The following is a 14,241-nucleotide window of genomic DNA, read 5'->3' on the forward strand; positions in this document are numbered from 1 at the left end:
TTATGAAGGGTAAGTAGAAGGGGTTGGAAAGATTGACTGAGGGTCTCGTTAAGATTAGATAATATGAATTTGTACTGAATCCAGTAGTTTCTTGACTTTCTCAAGCTTCATTCATCAGTATGTGTGTAGGGTTGAAGAAGGTGAGTGCTGGGAATAATTTAGTGTTAGGTTTTGGCAAGATGAAATTAGCAATAGTACAAGGAGAACAAGAAGAAACAAGAAAGGAAGGGGTTTAAGATGTTAAAATTTTTCATTATAGAACAGGTATTCCAGAGAGCATAGTGGAAGGTTTCCAGGCAGATCTGGAGTGAGATATTGTCGCGTAGAGCTCAGGAATGAGGAAGCAGGCCATAGGAAGGTTTATTCTTATGAACCTGAGGCTTCAATATTAGTGGGATGGGGAGAATAAAAGGAATGGGGAATATGCTTAACTGTAGGGGAATGAGTCCAGATATAGTTTCCATATATGGAAAGTTCTGCTGAGGAAAGCAAGTGATTGATCAGAAGGCTCAAGGTCAACTTTCAAGGTCCTGACCTCATGGCAAACTGTATTGTTATGTCTGTGAGGAACTCACCTTGTTATGGGCATGAGCAGGAGGAAATATGACGGGGGAAGCTGGGAGCCTTGTGGTCAGGAGAAAGGAAAATGGTATGATGTGTGGACCCAGAAGAAAAGAAAGAAGTATGAGAAGGAAGGTTTAGTAATGATAAAATTTGTTTGTGAATTGTTTAGGTGGAAAGTCATCAATTTCCTCTGTGCTTTTTTTATTTTTCCTAATATCAGAAAAATGAAAGGTCTAGTTAAAATGTGGACAAGGCATTGGAACTAATATTAGAATAACCATCTTTTCTGGTTATGCAATATTAATTTTACTTTTATTCAAATGTTTAAAAATGCATAGATTTGCAGGAATTATTATTATTTAATGATTCATTTCAGAATTTCCTGACATATATAAATATATAATACATATGTATGTATATACATATATATGCAGTATGGTCACATACCTGACATAATAACATGAGATTTAAATGGAAATAAAATCTATAATTCTTTTAGGCACCTAGTGGATAGAGCATCTGGCCTGGAGTGAGGAAGACCTCAGTTCAAACCTGGCCTCAGGCATATACTAGCTTTGTGACCCTGGCCAAGTCACTTAACCCTGTTTGTCTCAGTTTCCTCATCTGTAAAATAAGTTGGAGAAGAAAATGATAAACCACCCCAGTACCTTTGCCAAGAAAACCCCAAATGGAGTCATGAAGAGTCAGACAAGACTGAAATAATTGAACAACAACAATATAGATCAAACAAAACAAAGAACAAACTAAAATAGTTCTCCATAAAGGAAAAGTAGTCATTGCATTTCTTCTTGACTTAAAGATAAACTCATTTTTGCCCTGCTTAAATGATTAAAAAAAATGTGTATATGTATATACATTATATATAATATTATATATGTGTATATATAATATTATTTATGTGTATATATATAATATTACCTGACTTTGGTGGTGTGCTTGAGATATCTAGATAGATAGATAGATATCTCCATGCCCTACTCCATGTAATGGAGCTCTACACCATCAGATTTCCTCATGAGATTTGTATACCTGTGGATGATTTTCAGTTTGAATAGTACCAAATCATTAATTGAATTTCAACCTTCCAGAGCTCTATCACCATGTTATTATATGTTCTCCAGTCTTGCTGAACCAGATGCTGCCAGGCAAGTTGATATTTTTCAATTTTACCTGCTCTGGCCAATTGAAAGGCACATTATCTATTTTCAAAGGTATGGTAATGTCAATGACAGCAACAATATGGTTCTTTATGGTCAAGAATTACTAAGTCTAGTTGAAGTGCTTCTTTCAACCCTGAAATAGTCAAACTTACCCAAACTTCAATAGTTTCAAGCACTCTGATATTCTTCACTACTCTATTTAAAATGAGATCACACTGTTGTATAATAGTCCCACTCAACAGAGTACTGCAGTGGCAGAGGACATGTGGGAGTGCTTCATTTGATGCCTACAATGATGACAACACTTGTTTTCAGAGTCAGTTCTCTTGGCCCCATTCAAGACCTCATTCTAACTTGACTCTGAATAACTCAAGTCTGCAAAATGAATAAAAGATCCCTTTCATAAAACAATTAAAAGGTGGAGGCCAATACAATAAAGGTAATGGAATACATCTTACCCTGGTCAGGTTTGCTAAATAACTCAAACTAAGTACATGACTTAAAGTCCTTTCCTCCCCTTCTGGAGCCCAAGGGCTGTCATCGAGCTATAGAGATAAGAGGACATTGGTTATGTCGACTTGGAAGAAATTTTGTGGACAACCAATGGGAGTCTAGTCATAATTGGAACCAAATATTTGAGGTAATTGTACACTCATTCCCAGATTGTCCCTCTATAGAGCCATTTCAGTACGTAGAAAGGTTTTCCGATGGGGCGATATTGAGGGTGGAAGTCTAATCATTCTTTTTCTTATTTTGTCACTGAAGAAATGAGGAAAAAGCCTACCTTGATCAAGTGAAGCCAATAGTCTCACCCCATGAATAACTGCTACCAAAACTAGGGGCAGTATATTCATTCCCCTCATTTTGTAAGGGAGATACTGGGGTTTAATACTGGCTTTTTGAAGCTATCTCTTACCATTCTTTTTGATTTTCTCTCCGAGAGACTGAAGGTACTCTTGGGTACCATACATTCTTAAAATAAAAAAGACACAGGATAAAATAAAAATATTTACTGCATCTAATTTTTGCTAGGGTTCTAATTTCAACTTATCTAGGTTATTGATCATATTGATTGATATTGATATTTTTCTTCTATCCCTGGAAGAATTTGCAACATAGAACCCCATTGTCTTTCTGAGGTTGAGGTATGTGTTCTGTGTCATCAAGTAAATCTCTTGATCTTGAACCTGAAATTGGGCCTTCAATCAACAAGAATACACAATTCTCCCATTAAAATGTTTTAAATTTTTTTTAAGTTTTAATTTTAGTTCTAAATTCTTTTCCTCTTTTCACCTCCTCCTGCACACATTGAGAAGGTAAGATATATGATACTCATACAAAGTTATGTGAAACATTTCTACATTAGCCATGTTAAGGAAAAAAAAGAAAAATTTTTAATCTCCAATGAGTCCATCTGGAAGTGGATAGTATTTTTCATCATGAATCCTTTGGAATTGTCATTAATCATTGTATTGATCAGAGTAACCAAGTCTTTCACAGTTAATTGTTGTTACAATATTACTGTTATTGTGTACAATGTTCTGATTCTTTCTCACTTTATTTTGCCTCAGTTCATTTAAGTATTACTGTTTTTCTGAAACCATCCCCTTCATCATTTCTTACAGCACAATAATATTCCATCACAATCATATACCAAAACTTGTTCACCCATTCTTTCCTACTACAAAAAGAGCTGCTATAAATATTTTTTGTATTTACGAGTCTTTTGCCTTTTTCTTTGATCTCTTTGGGGTATAGACTTAGTAGTGGTATCACTGAGCCTAAGGGTGTGCACAGTTTTACAGCCCTTTGGACGTAGTTCCAAGTTGTTGTTCAGAATGGTTGGCCAGCTCACAGGTCTATCAGCAGTGCTTTTAGTGTACCTATTTTTCCACATGCCCTCCAACATTTGTCATTTTCCTTTTCCCTCCATGTTAGTCAATCTAATGTGTATGATGTTGTATCTCAGAGTTATTTTAATTGGCATTTCTGTAATAATTAATGATTTAGAACATTTTTACGTGACTATTGATTGACAGCTTTGATTTCTTCTCTTGAAAACTTCTTGTCATAATTTTTGACCGTTTATCAATTGAGGAATGGTTCTTATTTTATGTTTAGCTCATTTCCCTTTATGTTTGAGAAATAAGACCTTTCTCAAGAAACTTGCTATAAAATTTTCCCTTAGCTTCCTGTTTTCTTCCTAATTTTAGCGGCATTGGTTTTGTTTGTGCAAAAGCTTTTTACATTTATGTGATAAAAGTTAGCCATTTTACCTTCCATGATCCTCTCTCTCCCTTGTTTGGTTATAAACTCTTCTCTCCACCATAAGCATAAAAATGCAATTTTTTTCTATGTTTCCCTAATTTGCTTGTGATATCATTCTTTATGTCTAATTTGTATATCTTCCTGAGCTAATCTTGGCATAGGATGTAAGATATTGGAATATGCCTCATTTCTGACAGAGTGCTTTCCAGTTTTCCCAGCAATTTTTCAGATAGTGAGTTCTTTCCCCAATAGCTGGATTCAAATGCCAATGAATCTAACAATCTTAGCGAAATGGATGAATATTTATGAAAATATAAATTACCAAGATCAGGAAATAGAATGCCTGAATAACCCCATCTTAGAAAAAGAAATTGAACAAACCATTAATGAACTCCCTAGGAAAAAATCCCCGAGGCTAGATGGGTTCACAAGTGAAAAACGTTTAAAGAACAATTAATTCCAATACTATATAAACTATTTGGAAAAAAATAATCAAAGAAGGAGACTTACCAAACTCCTGAAATAATATAAATATGGTACTGATACCTAAGCCAGGAAGAGCTAAAACAGAGAAAGAAAATTATAGACCAATTTCCCTAATGGATATTGATGCAAAATTTTGAACAAAATACTTACAAGGTGATTACAGCAATATATCACAAGAATTATACCTTATGACAAGGTAGGATTTATACCAGGAATGCAGGACTGATTCAATATTAGGGAAATTATCAACATAAATGACCAAATCAATAACAAAACCAACGGAAATCATGTGATTATCTTTATAGAAGCTAAAAAAGCTTTTGATAGAATGTAGCACCCATTCCTATTAAAAGCACTAAAGAACATAAGAATAAAGGGATAAGCAATATCTATTTGAAACTTCATAGCTGGAATCTTTGTTTATTCTCTATTAAAATATAATCCTGCTCATGTGGCAACCTCATTCATGTTCAACATTTTATCAAGAAGTTGAGCTCCACTATGGCTAGACTGTGTATGCAAAGACATATACAATCCTGCCTTAACCTTGCATGAATGTCAATACTTGGTGAAAGGTCATTCTTATATCAGGTATAAGTTTTGCTGCTCTGGTCAATTTTTTGTATTATGTTAGTGGTTATATTATGCAAGTCAACCCATCTGAGTGCCAGCCAGATAGTATTATGTAGCACTGTGCCATTTATATTAATCAGATCCAGTCAGGCCCTCCACCTGTTATCTTTTTGTGTTTGACTTCATCCAAGAGAGACTGTCACAAGAAATAATGTTCACTGCAGCTGCTGATTGACATGAAGCCCATTGACATGATGCACCCTTTCCTAGAGCTCCCTTCACCTGATCTTTTTAAAGGATTAATGCAGTTGTGGTATTTATTACCAAAGGATATGAATCTCCAGTTGGAGGGCAAAATAAATGGTGTTGTACAGCTGTCACTCCTTTGGGACTTAATTATATTTATGTGCTATCCTTTCTGGTCATGCAACATGAGAATTAAAAGCTCTTAGTATAAATAAAAAAGTGCAAAGTTTCTTCAGTATTTTGAAAGATCTATGATTTAAATACTCAACTTTCAATGACATCTAAGAAAAAATGCCTGCCTGGTAACCAGTTTTCCCATGATAAACCTCTCTAAAAATTCAATAACATACACACACACACACACACACACACACACACACACACACACTCCTTTTCTGGGTCAGTTCTCAAAGTCTTTTCCAGTTTGGTTTGACTTGCTGGAACTTGTGCTCTGTTCGCATAATTTTTGGTCAACTCCAACTAAGACTGTAGACTAGTTTGAGTAGGACTGGATTGCCAAATCTTTTGAAAAAATGTTGAGGAATACTGGTTTGTTTACCATTTTATTCATATTTTCAAAATGAAATATACCAAGAATCTTATAAAATGAATAAAGTTTAATTCCTAAGGTCTTTGGGAGATAACTTTCCTTTGGCATTTTCAGTTACTGCCAAAAATGTGTTGAATTTATATTAAGAAAGGTGCTTTTTTTGGGAGAGCTGAAATTTTCATAATATCTGACAGTTTTTAGTATAGTCAGTGACCATAGAAACAATAACCTACACTTTGCCAAATAAAATTTTATTCACATTTGTCTTCAGGAATGTTTGACATTTTCAAGTGCAGGCTGTATTTTTAGTTGGTATTCCCAGACTCAGCATTTATTTGTTCAGTTTCTAATGAGAATAGCAATAAGCAGCTAATCAGTTGAATCATTTGGGAAGACACCTGGGCAGTAATATTTCAGGTCTTTGGACATTAGCCTGATATCAGTTTAGTGGGTGAATTTATATATTTTAAACCTTTTTGTTCCAAAGAAATGAAAGGTAATCATACTTTTTGGTGTTTCTGTTCTATTCATGATTTAGTGTTAAATATCAAATAACAATCTTTGTTTCTCCTAAAGTATCTACTTTACTTTTCCATCTGAAGAAATCTGTCACTCTGTATAGCATTTTGCTGTTTGTGGCTCAGTAAATAGAGTTCTACACTAGTAATAGCACTAGACTGTAAATAGTGACTAGTCAGGAAAAAGTGAGTTTAAGTCTTGCTCAGATTTTTAGTAGCTGTGTGACCCTAAGCAAGTCTCAAACTTCCTCAGTCTCAATTTCCTCATTTATAAAATTCCCTGTAGGATTGCTGTGAGAAACACTCACATATATGAAACACTTTGTAACCTTAAACTGATGTGTAAGTTACATGTTATTAATTCTCACTTAATAAGAATTTTTCAGGGCTTTCTGTGTGCCAGACAGTATATGAGGTGCTTGGGATATAAAGACAAAAATGAAACAATCCCTGTCCTTATAGAACTTACATTCTGTTGGGGGAGACAATATTCTTCAGGTTAAAAAGTAAATGAATCCTACAGTGGACTAAGGTAAAATACATACTCTTCTCTTAAGAAAGGTCATCAGGGCCAACTCAAGTGCATGTCCCAATTGTTTTGTTGTACTGAAGTGTTATTGTACTGGTTTTTATAAGTAGTTTTTAATTTAATCATCAAAAAAGACAAAGATTTACATGGACAGAATTTAAAAATCATAGGGGAATTATAAAATCCAATCTAAAAAAGTTATATTTATAAACTGCCAAAATGATGCTTCTTTGTGGGGTGGAGATAGTTCTTTCTTTTTTTAAAGATAAGTAAGCACCGATTTTAATTTAGAATCCCCTCCTGCATAACCTTCCAATAAATGTATTTGGCAATGCTTAGACACTTTAAGTCCAGGTGGAGCTTTTCTTTCTTAGAAATATAAGTTTTGGAAGGTATTCTTTTCCAGATTAAGCTTGTTTCATCAACATTAAAAATTTGTTGATCAGTGTGTCCACCTTCTTCAGTGACTTTCTTCAAAACATATTTAGCTGTCATATCTTCATCTTCATTAGTTGCTTCTTCAGTAATTTTAATGGTATGTTGTTGATTTTTTTCTTTTTTTCTCTTCTTTTTTTTCTTTTTTAAATTTATTTATTTAACTTTTAACATTCATTTTCACAAAATTTTGGGTTCCAAATTTTCTCCCCATTTCTCCCCTCCTCCCACCCCAAACCACCGAGCATTCTAATGGCCTCTATCACCAATCTGCCCTCTCTTCTATCAGCCTTCCCTTCCCTTGTCCCCATCTTCTCTTTTGTCCTGTAGGGCCAGATAACTTTCTATACCCCATTGCCTGTATTTCTTATTTCCTAGTAGCAAGAACAGTACTTGACAGCTGTTCTTAAAACTTTGAGTTCCAACTTTTCTTCATCCCTCCCTCCCCACCCATTCCATTTGGAAGGCAAGCAATTCAATATAGGCCATATCTGTGTAGTTTTGCAAATGACTTCCATAATAGTCGTGTTGTGTAAGACTAACTATAATTCCCTCCATCCTATCCTGCCCCCCATTGCTTCTATTCTCTCTTTTGATGCTGTCCCTCCCCAAGAGAGTTGACTTCAAATTGCTCCCTCCTCCCATTGCCCTCCCTTCCATCATCCCCTCCACCCTGCTTATCCTCTTCTCCCCCACTTTCCTGTATTGTAAGATAGGTTTTCATACCAAAATGAGTGTGCATTTTATTCTTTCCTTTAGTGGAATGTGATGAGAGTAAACTTCATGTTTTTCTCTCACCTCCCCTCTTTTTCCCTCCACTAAAAAGTATTTTGCTTGCCTCTTTTATGAGAGATAATTTGCCCTATTCCATTTCTCCCTTTCTCCTCCCAATATATTTCTCTCTCACTGCTTAATTTCATTTTTTTAAGATATGATCCCATCCTATTCAATTCACTCTGTGCTCTGTGTGTGTGTGTGTGCGTGTGTGTAATCCCACCAACTACCCAGATACTGAAAAGTTTCAAGAGTTACAAATATTTTCTTTCCATGTAGGAATGTAAACAGTTCAACTTTAATAAGTCCCTTATGACTTCTCTTTGCTGTTTACCTTTTCATGCTTCTTTTCATTCTTGTGTTTGAAAGTCAAATTTTCTTTTCAGCTCTGGTCTTTTCATCAAGAATGCTTGAAAGTCCCCAATTTCATTGAAAGACCATTTTTTCCCCTGAAGTATTATACTCAGTTTTGCTGGGTAGGTGATTCTTGGTTTTAGTCCTAGTTCCTTTGACTTCTGGAATATCATATTCCACTCCCTTTGATCCCTTAATGTAGAAGCTGCTAGATCTTGTGTTATCCTGATTGTATTTCCACAATACTTGAATTGTTTCTTTCTAGCTGCTTGCAATATTTTCTCCTTGACCTGGGAACTCTGGAATTTGGCCACAATGTTCCTAGGAGTTTCTCTTCTTGGATCTCTTTCAGGCGGTGATCAGTGGGTTCCTTGAATACTTATTTTGCCCTCTGGTTCTAGAATCTCAGGGCAGTTTTCCTTAATAATTTCATGAAAGATGATGTCTAGGCTCTTTTTTTGATCATGGCTTTCAGGTCGTCCCATAATTTTTAAATTGTCTCTCCTGGATCTATTTTCCAGGTCAGTTGTTTTTCCAATGAGATATTTCACATTATCTTCCATTTGTTCACTCTTTTGGTTTTGTTTTGTGATTTGTTGGTTTCTCATAAAGTCATTAGCCTCCATCTATTCCATTCTAATTTTGAAAGAACTATTTTCTTCAGTAAGCTTTTGAACCTCCTTTTCCATTTGGCTAATTCTGCTTTTGAAAGCATTCTTCTCCTCATTGGCTTTTTGAACCTCTTTTGCCAATTGAGTTAGCCTATTTTTCAAGGTGTTATTTTCTTCAGCATTTTTTTGGGTCTCCTTTAGCAAGGTGTTGTCCTGCTTTTCATGCTTTTCTTGCATCTCTCTCATTTCTCTTCCCAGTTTTTCCTCCACCTCTCTAACTTGATTTTCAAAATCCTTTTTTGAGCTCTTCCATGGCCTGAGCCCATGGAATATTTCTTTTGGATGTTTGGGATACAGAAGCCTTGACTTATTTGTCTTTCCCTGATGGTAAGCATTGTTCTTCCTCATCAGAAAGGAAGGGAGGAGATATCTGTTCACCAAGAAAATAACCTTCTATGGTCTTATTTTTCCCCCCCTTTTCTGGGCATTTTCCCAGCCAGTTACTTGACTTCTGAGTGTCCTTTCTACACCCACCTTGCCTCCAGATCTGCCCAGCCAGCGGTTGGGGTCTGAGATTTAAATGCTGCTTCCCAGCCTCAGGGCTTTGGGCAGGGTGGGGCTGCTATTCAGTGTGAGATTAAGTTCAGGTGCTCAGGTGGGGGCATGGCCACCTCACAGGGCTCAGTTCCCTCAGGGGGTTTATGCAGAGACCTTCAACAATGGATGCAAGCTCCTGCCTGCTTTGGGAGCCCCTGTCTTCTGCTGCCTCTGCTGCTGCGTTCCGAGGGGGTCTGAGTTATGGGGACACCCCACTCCCCTCTTGGCGTACTGAAAAGACCCTCTCACTGACCTTTGGTGCCTGTGGGTGGAGGGACCTGCGCTGCTGCTGGAGATTCTGACCCTGAAGCTTGCTTGGATCTGCTCCTTTTGGTGCTGCGTGGCCAAGGCAGGGTGAGGGCTCTGCTCTGGGTCTGGTGTGTGACAGACCTTTTGCGTAGGTTTTTCAGGGCTCTCTGGAACAGAAATCTCCTCCACTCCGTGGTTCTGTGGCTTCTGTTGCTCCAGAATTTGTTGGGAGTTCTTCTTTACAGGTATTTTATGGGCTGTGGGTTTGGAGCTAGCATATGTGTGTCGTTCTACTCTGCTATCTTGGCTCCTCCCCCTATGTTGTTGATTTTGAAAGCAAACCAAGGCTTGCAACAAAGCTTCTTCACTATCTACTTTATTTACATTTTTATTTTGCTGCCATATATAAACTTGAAGCTTTTGTATGAGACCATGGAATTTTGAAGACTGAATATGCATAGTTGCCTTCCTGGATAACTCCCCCGTCCACTTCCCCCCTAACCCAATATACTTACTACTTTATCCCTAAGCTCTGTGAGAAGCTGTGGGAGGTGCCACTGAGGACCACTGGGCTAGTCCACTAACCATCTTTTAAAATTATACAATATGACTTCTGTGTATCACTTAGTCATAGGATCATAGATTTGGAGCTTTAGATATCACCTGATTCAATCCCTTCATTTTACAAATGAAGAAACTGAGACCCAGAGAGATTAACATGACTTGTCCACTGAATAATTACAGAGTGAGTGGCAGAGACAGGATCTGAACCCAGGTTTTCTGACTCTAAGTCTAGCAATCTTGCCAGTTATAGACCACATTGTTTCTACATTCATCCAGACTTGAAGAGAATTTAGAATCAGCATAATTCTATTTTTCAGGTGTTCACAGTCCCAGAAGAATCCAGGTGATAATTTTGCAAAACAAAGTGAATTGACTAAAGAAAAAGAAAGAAGTGATGACAGTTCCCTTGTAAGATGGTCTGATGTGGAGCCTAAAGGTTTGTAAACCATACAAAGCTCTTTAGAATTTGAACTTTTGCTTATTGCATTTCCAGGAACTTGATGTTTATTTTAAAAGCAAATATTTTATATTTTCTTATATTTAAAATGCACATTAGAATAAAGGATAGTTGTCATCATAAAAACTATTATCGAGTCATAAAATTTATTTAAAATAAAGACACGTTTCTTAACTTAGTAATTACTTATCAAAGTTAAACTGGAATCTTATATTTTAGGTTTTTTTTAAAGGGGTTATACCTATAGAGCTATACTGATGCTGATAAGATAGTCAGTATCCCCAACATCCAACAAAAGTGCCTGCCACATAGTAGGTATTTAACAAATGTTTGTGGAATGTTTAAGGAATGACTCCTATTATGACAGTTCATGGCCATATTATGCGCCTGTAACAATTTGGATCAGGTGTGTGGCAGTCAACTGGTTTAATGTTTTCATAGTTTACTTCTAACTGTGAAATACTTTTCATGTGAACTTCTCTCAAATGATATTATTACAAGACTATTTTAAAACAATTTTAAAGGTAAAAACCGGCCCAGAAAAGAGGTAATTCTTTTTTTGGGTAGTAGATGGTTGAAATAATGAGCTGTGTTCCTTTTTCTGTCTCTTTACTTCCCACAAAATTCTCACTAAAATATTCTATTAAATTTTATCTGAACTTTTTAGTAGAAGAATTAATATGTTTAACTCTCTCTAGGAATTTCAGTAACTTGGCACAACCATGAGAAATTATTTTCTGATTGATTTTTTTGCAAGTTACAAGATATAAAAGACAGTGCATCTGTTAAATTATACTAGATTAAAAAAAACCCCCACTACTTTCCTCATAATGCCAAAAGTAACTATAGACACTACTTTTCCATTAGGGAAATAAGTAAAAAAAATGCCAAAAGGGAAACCAGTATAAAAAGTTTTGTGGTCATACCTCTCACCTCTTTGGCAGTCTGGGGAAGTGCATGGATCCCTTCTCAGAATGATGTTTTTAAATATATAAATTAAAATATGTAGGATAGCAAAGGAAATCAGTACGGTTTTTAAAATATTTTGATATGTTCATGGTTTTTCTTAATCTCAGTTTGAGAACCTCTCCTTTAAAGAGATAAACTTTTACTTTATATGATTTCATTATGCATATGAAGCGAGAAATTTACATATACATGTGCAATGTACTTTTTTATAATTATATTTTAATACAATTACATAATAAAATGAAAATATAAAAATATAGTAAAAGTATAATGCTTTTATCCACTCAATTCTTTAAGCCCTCAAAATTTGCCTCTTTCTGTGGAAAAATAGGGACTATTTAAATATAAATTATGCTCATTTGTGTCTGATCTCAAGGGAATACTGAGGCATTAGAGAGAAAGCAGTCACGTAAACATGAAAAATATTTGCTTTTTGTCTCTCAGAGGGAGCCAGTGGAATGTAAAGGATTTCTATGAAGTTTGATCTTAAAACATATTTATTTTACAATGACAGCCATTATTGGTGTTGCTCCAACAAAGGGGACATTAACATTTTATTATACATTTGATACACATCCATAAGTTCATGATAATGCTGAATTAAAGCCTCAGAGGTCTCATGCTTATATAGTAAGTGTGCCTTGTAAAATTTCTATTTCCCCAGTTAATATTGGAAATGATTTTTTAAAATGGGATTTAAGTCATCATTAAAACAAAGAACTTACATTCTAATGAGTGTAATACCATGGAAAAAAACCCATGTGTCTATAATATATAGAGAGTGCAAAAGCAAGGTAATCTCAGACAGGAGACACTAGCAGTGGAGGGGGACAGAGAGAGAAGGAAGGGGATGGACAGAGAAAGGTATTTCAGAAGAAGCTAGAGAACTGGGAGAGGATAGCTGGTGAAGTGGCCTTGAGTCAGGAGATGGGAGTTTTGTGTATACGAGAAAAACAAGGAAGTTGGTATAGCTGGATTGTAGAATACATGCAAAGGAATCAAGTGTAAGAATATTGGAAAGGTAGGTAGAAACCAGGTTGTTAAGGGCTTTTAAGACCAAACAGAACATTTTATATTTGATCCTGGAGGTAATGGAGAGACACTTGAGTTTACTGAGTAGAGGATGGAGAAATCCATGTGTTAGGAAGATCACTTGGCAGCTGTGTTGAAGTATTGAAATGGGGACAGAGGTAGGATTATCTATAGGAAGGTGATTACAGTAGTCTAGGCATGAGGTGGTGAGGGCCTCTACTGGTGTGGTGGCTATGTGTGTAGGGAAGGAGTTTATGGGGAAATAGGAAGGTAGAAATGGCAAGACTTGACTGCATATTTGCATAGATCAGGTGAGTTTGAGGGAGAAGTTGATGATAATAGTGGCACTAACAACAATAATCACAGTTTTAGGAAGAGAGGATTTTTTTGTGGGGAAGATAATTCTGTTTTGGACATGTTAAGTTTGAGATGCCTATAGGACATCCAATTTGAGCTTTTGGAAAGTCATTTACTGATTCAGGATTGGAATTTAAAAAAAAATAGGTTAAGGCTGAATACATAGATATGAGAATTCTCTGCATAGAGATGATAATTGAGCCCATGGGAGCTGATGAGATCACTAATTGGAAATAGTATCAATGGAGAAGAGAACCGGACCCAGGACAGAGCCTGGGGTGGGTTGGGGGAAGGAAACTCACCCATAGTGGGTGAAGCCTGTATAAAGATCCAGCAACGGAGACTGAGAAGGAAAAACAAGAGAAACAGGAGAGAGCAGAGACACAAAAATATAAAGGAGAGAGTGATCAACAGTGTTAAAGGCTGCAGAGAGGTTAAAATGTTTGCACCTTGAGAAAAAGTCATTAGATTTGCCAATTAATAGACCTTTGGAGAGAGCAGTTTCATTTGAATGATGAAGTCAGAAGCCAGATTGCAGAAGGCTTAGAACTGAATGAGAAGAGACAATATGGAAAAGAGAAGACTGCTGAGGGAAGAGTGGATGGCTAGAGTTTAGCAGAAAATGGAAGGAGAGATATAGTATGATAGCTAGCAGGGAGAGTAATATCAAATAAGATCAAGTATGGGAGACATAGATATGTTTGTTGGCCTCAGAGAAGGAACCTGGAAGGAAGGAGATATTGAAGATTGGGGGGTGGGGAGGGATTGTAGAGACGATAATTTTCTGGAGAAGATTGTAGGAGATGAGATCAAGAGATTATTGAAAGCTTTCTCTTATCCAGGAGAGGTAAAAGAGGAAATACTGGGGGAATGCATATGAGTGATGTAAGATGAGGAGGAGGGAAGAAGAGTGAGCTCTCAGCAAAT

General features: G+C 36.3%; 1 protein-coding gene across 10 annotated transcripts in view; it reads left to right on the forward strand.

The window, feature by feature from the left end:
• Window positions 1-14,241, forward strand: part of SENP7 (SUMO specific peptidase 7) — a 165,665-nt gene that overhangs the window by 77,235 nt on the left and 74,189 nt on the right. For all 10 annotated transcript variants that reach the window (XM_072614148.1, XM_072614149.1, XM_072614150.1 and 7 more), the window contains one exon: window positions 10,817-10,935. In XM_072614148.1, the coding sequence (XP_072470249.1) occupies window positions 10,817-10,935 (119 nt within the window). The remainder of the gene's footprint in view (window positions 1-10,816; window positions 10,936-14,241) is intronic.

Source organism: Notamacropus eugenii, chromosome 5 (genome assembly GCF_028372415.1).
Source record: "Notamacropus eugenii isolate mMacEug1 chromosome 5, mMacEug1.pri_v2, whole genome shotgun sequence".
In the NCBI taxonomy this organism is placed as follows: Eukaryota; Metazoa; Chordata; class Mammalia; order Diprotodontia; family Macropodidae; genus Notamacropus; species Notamacropus eugenii.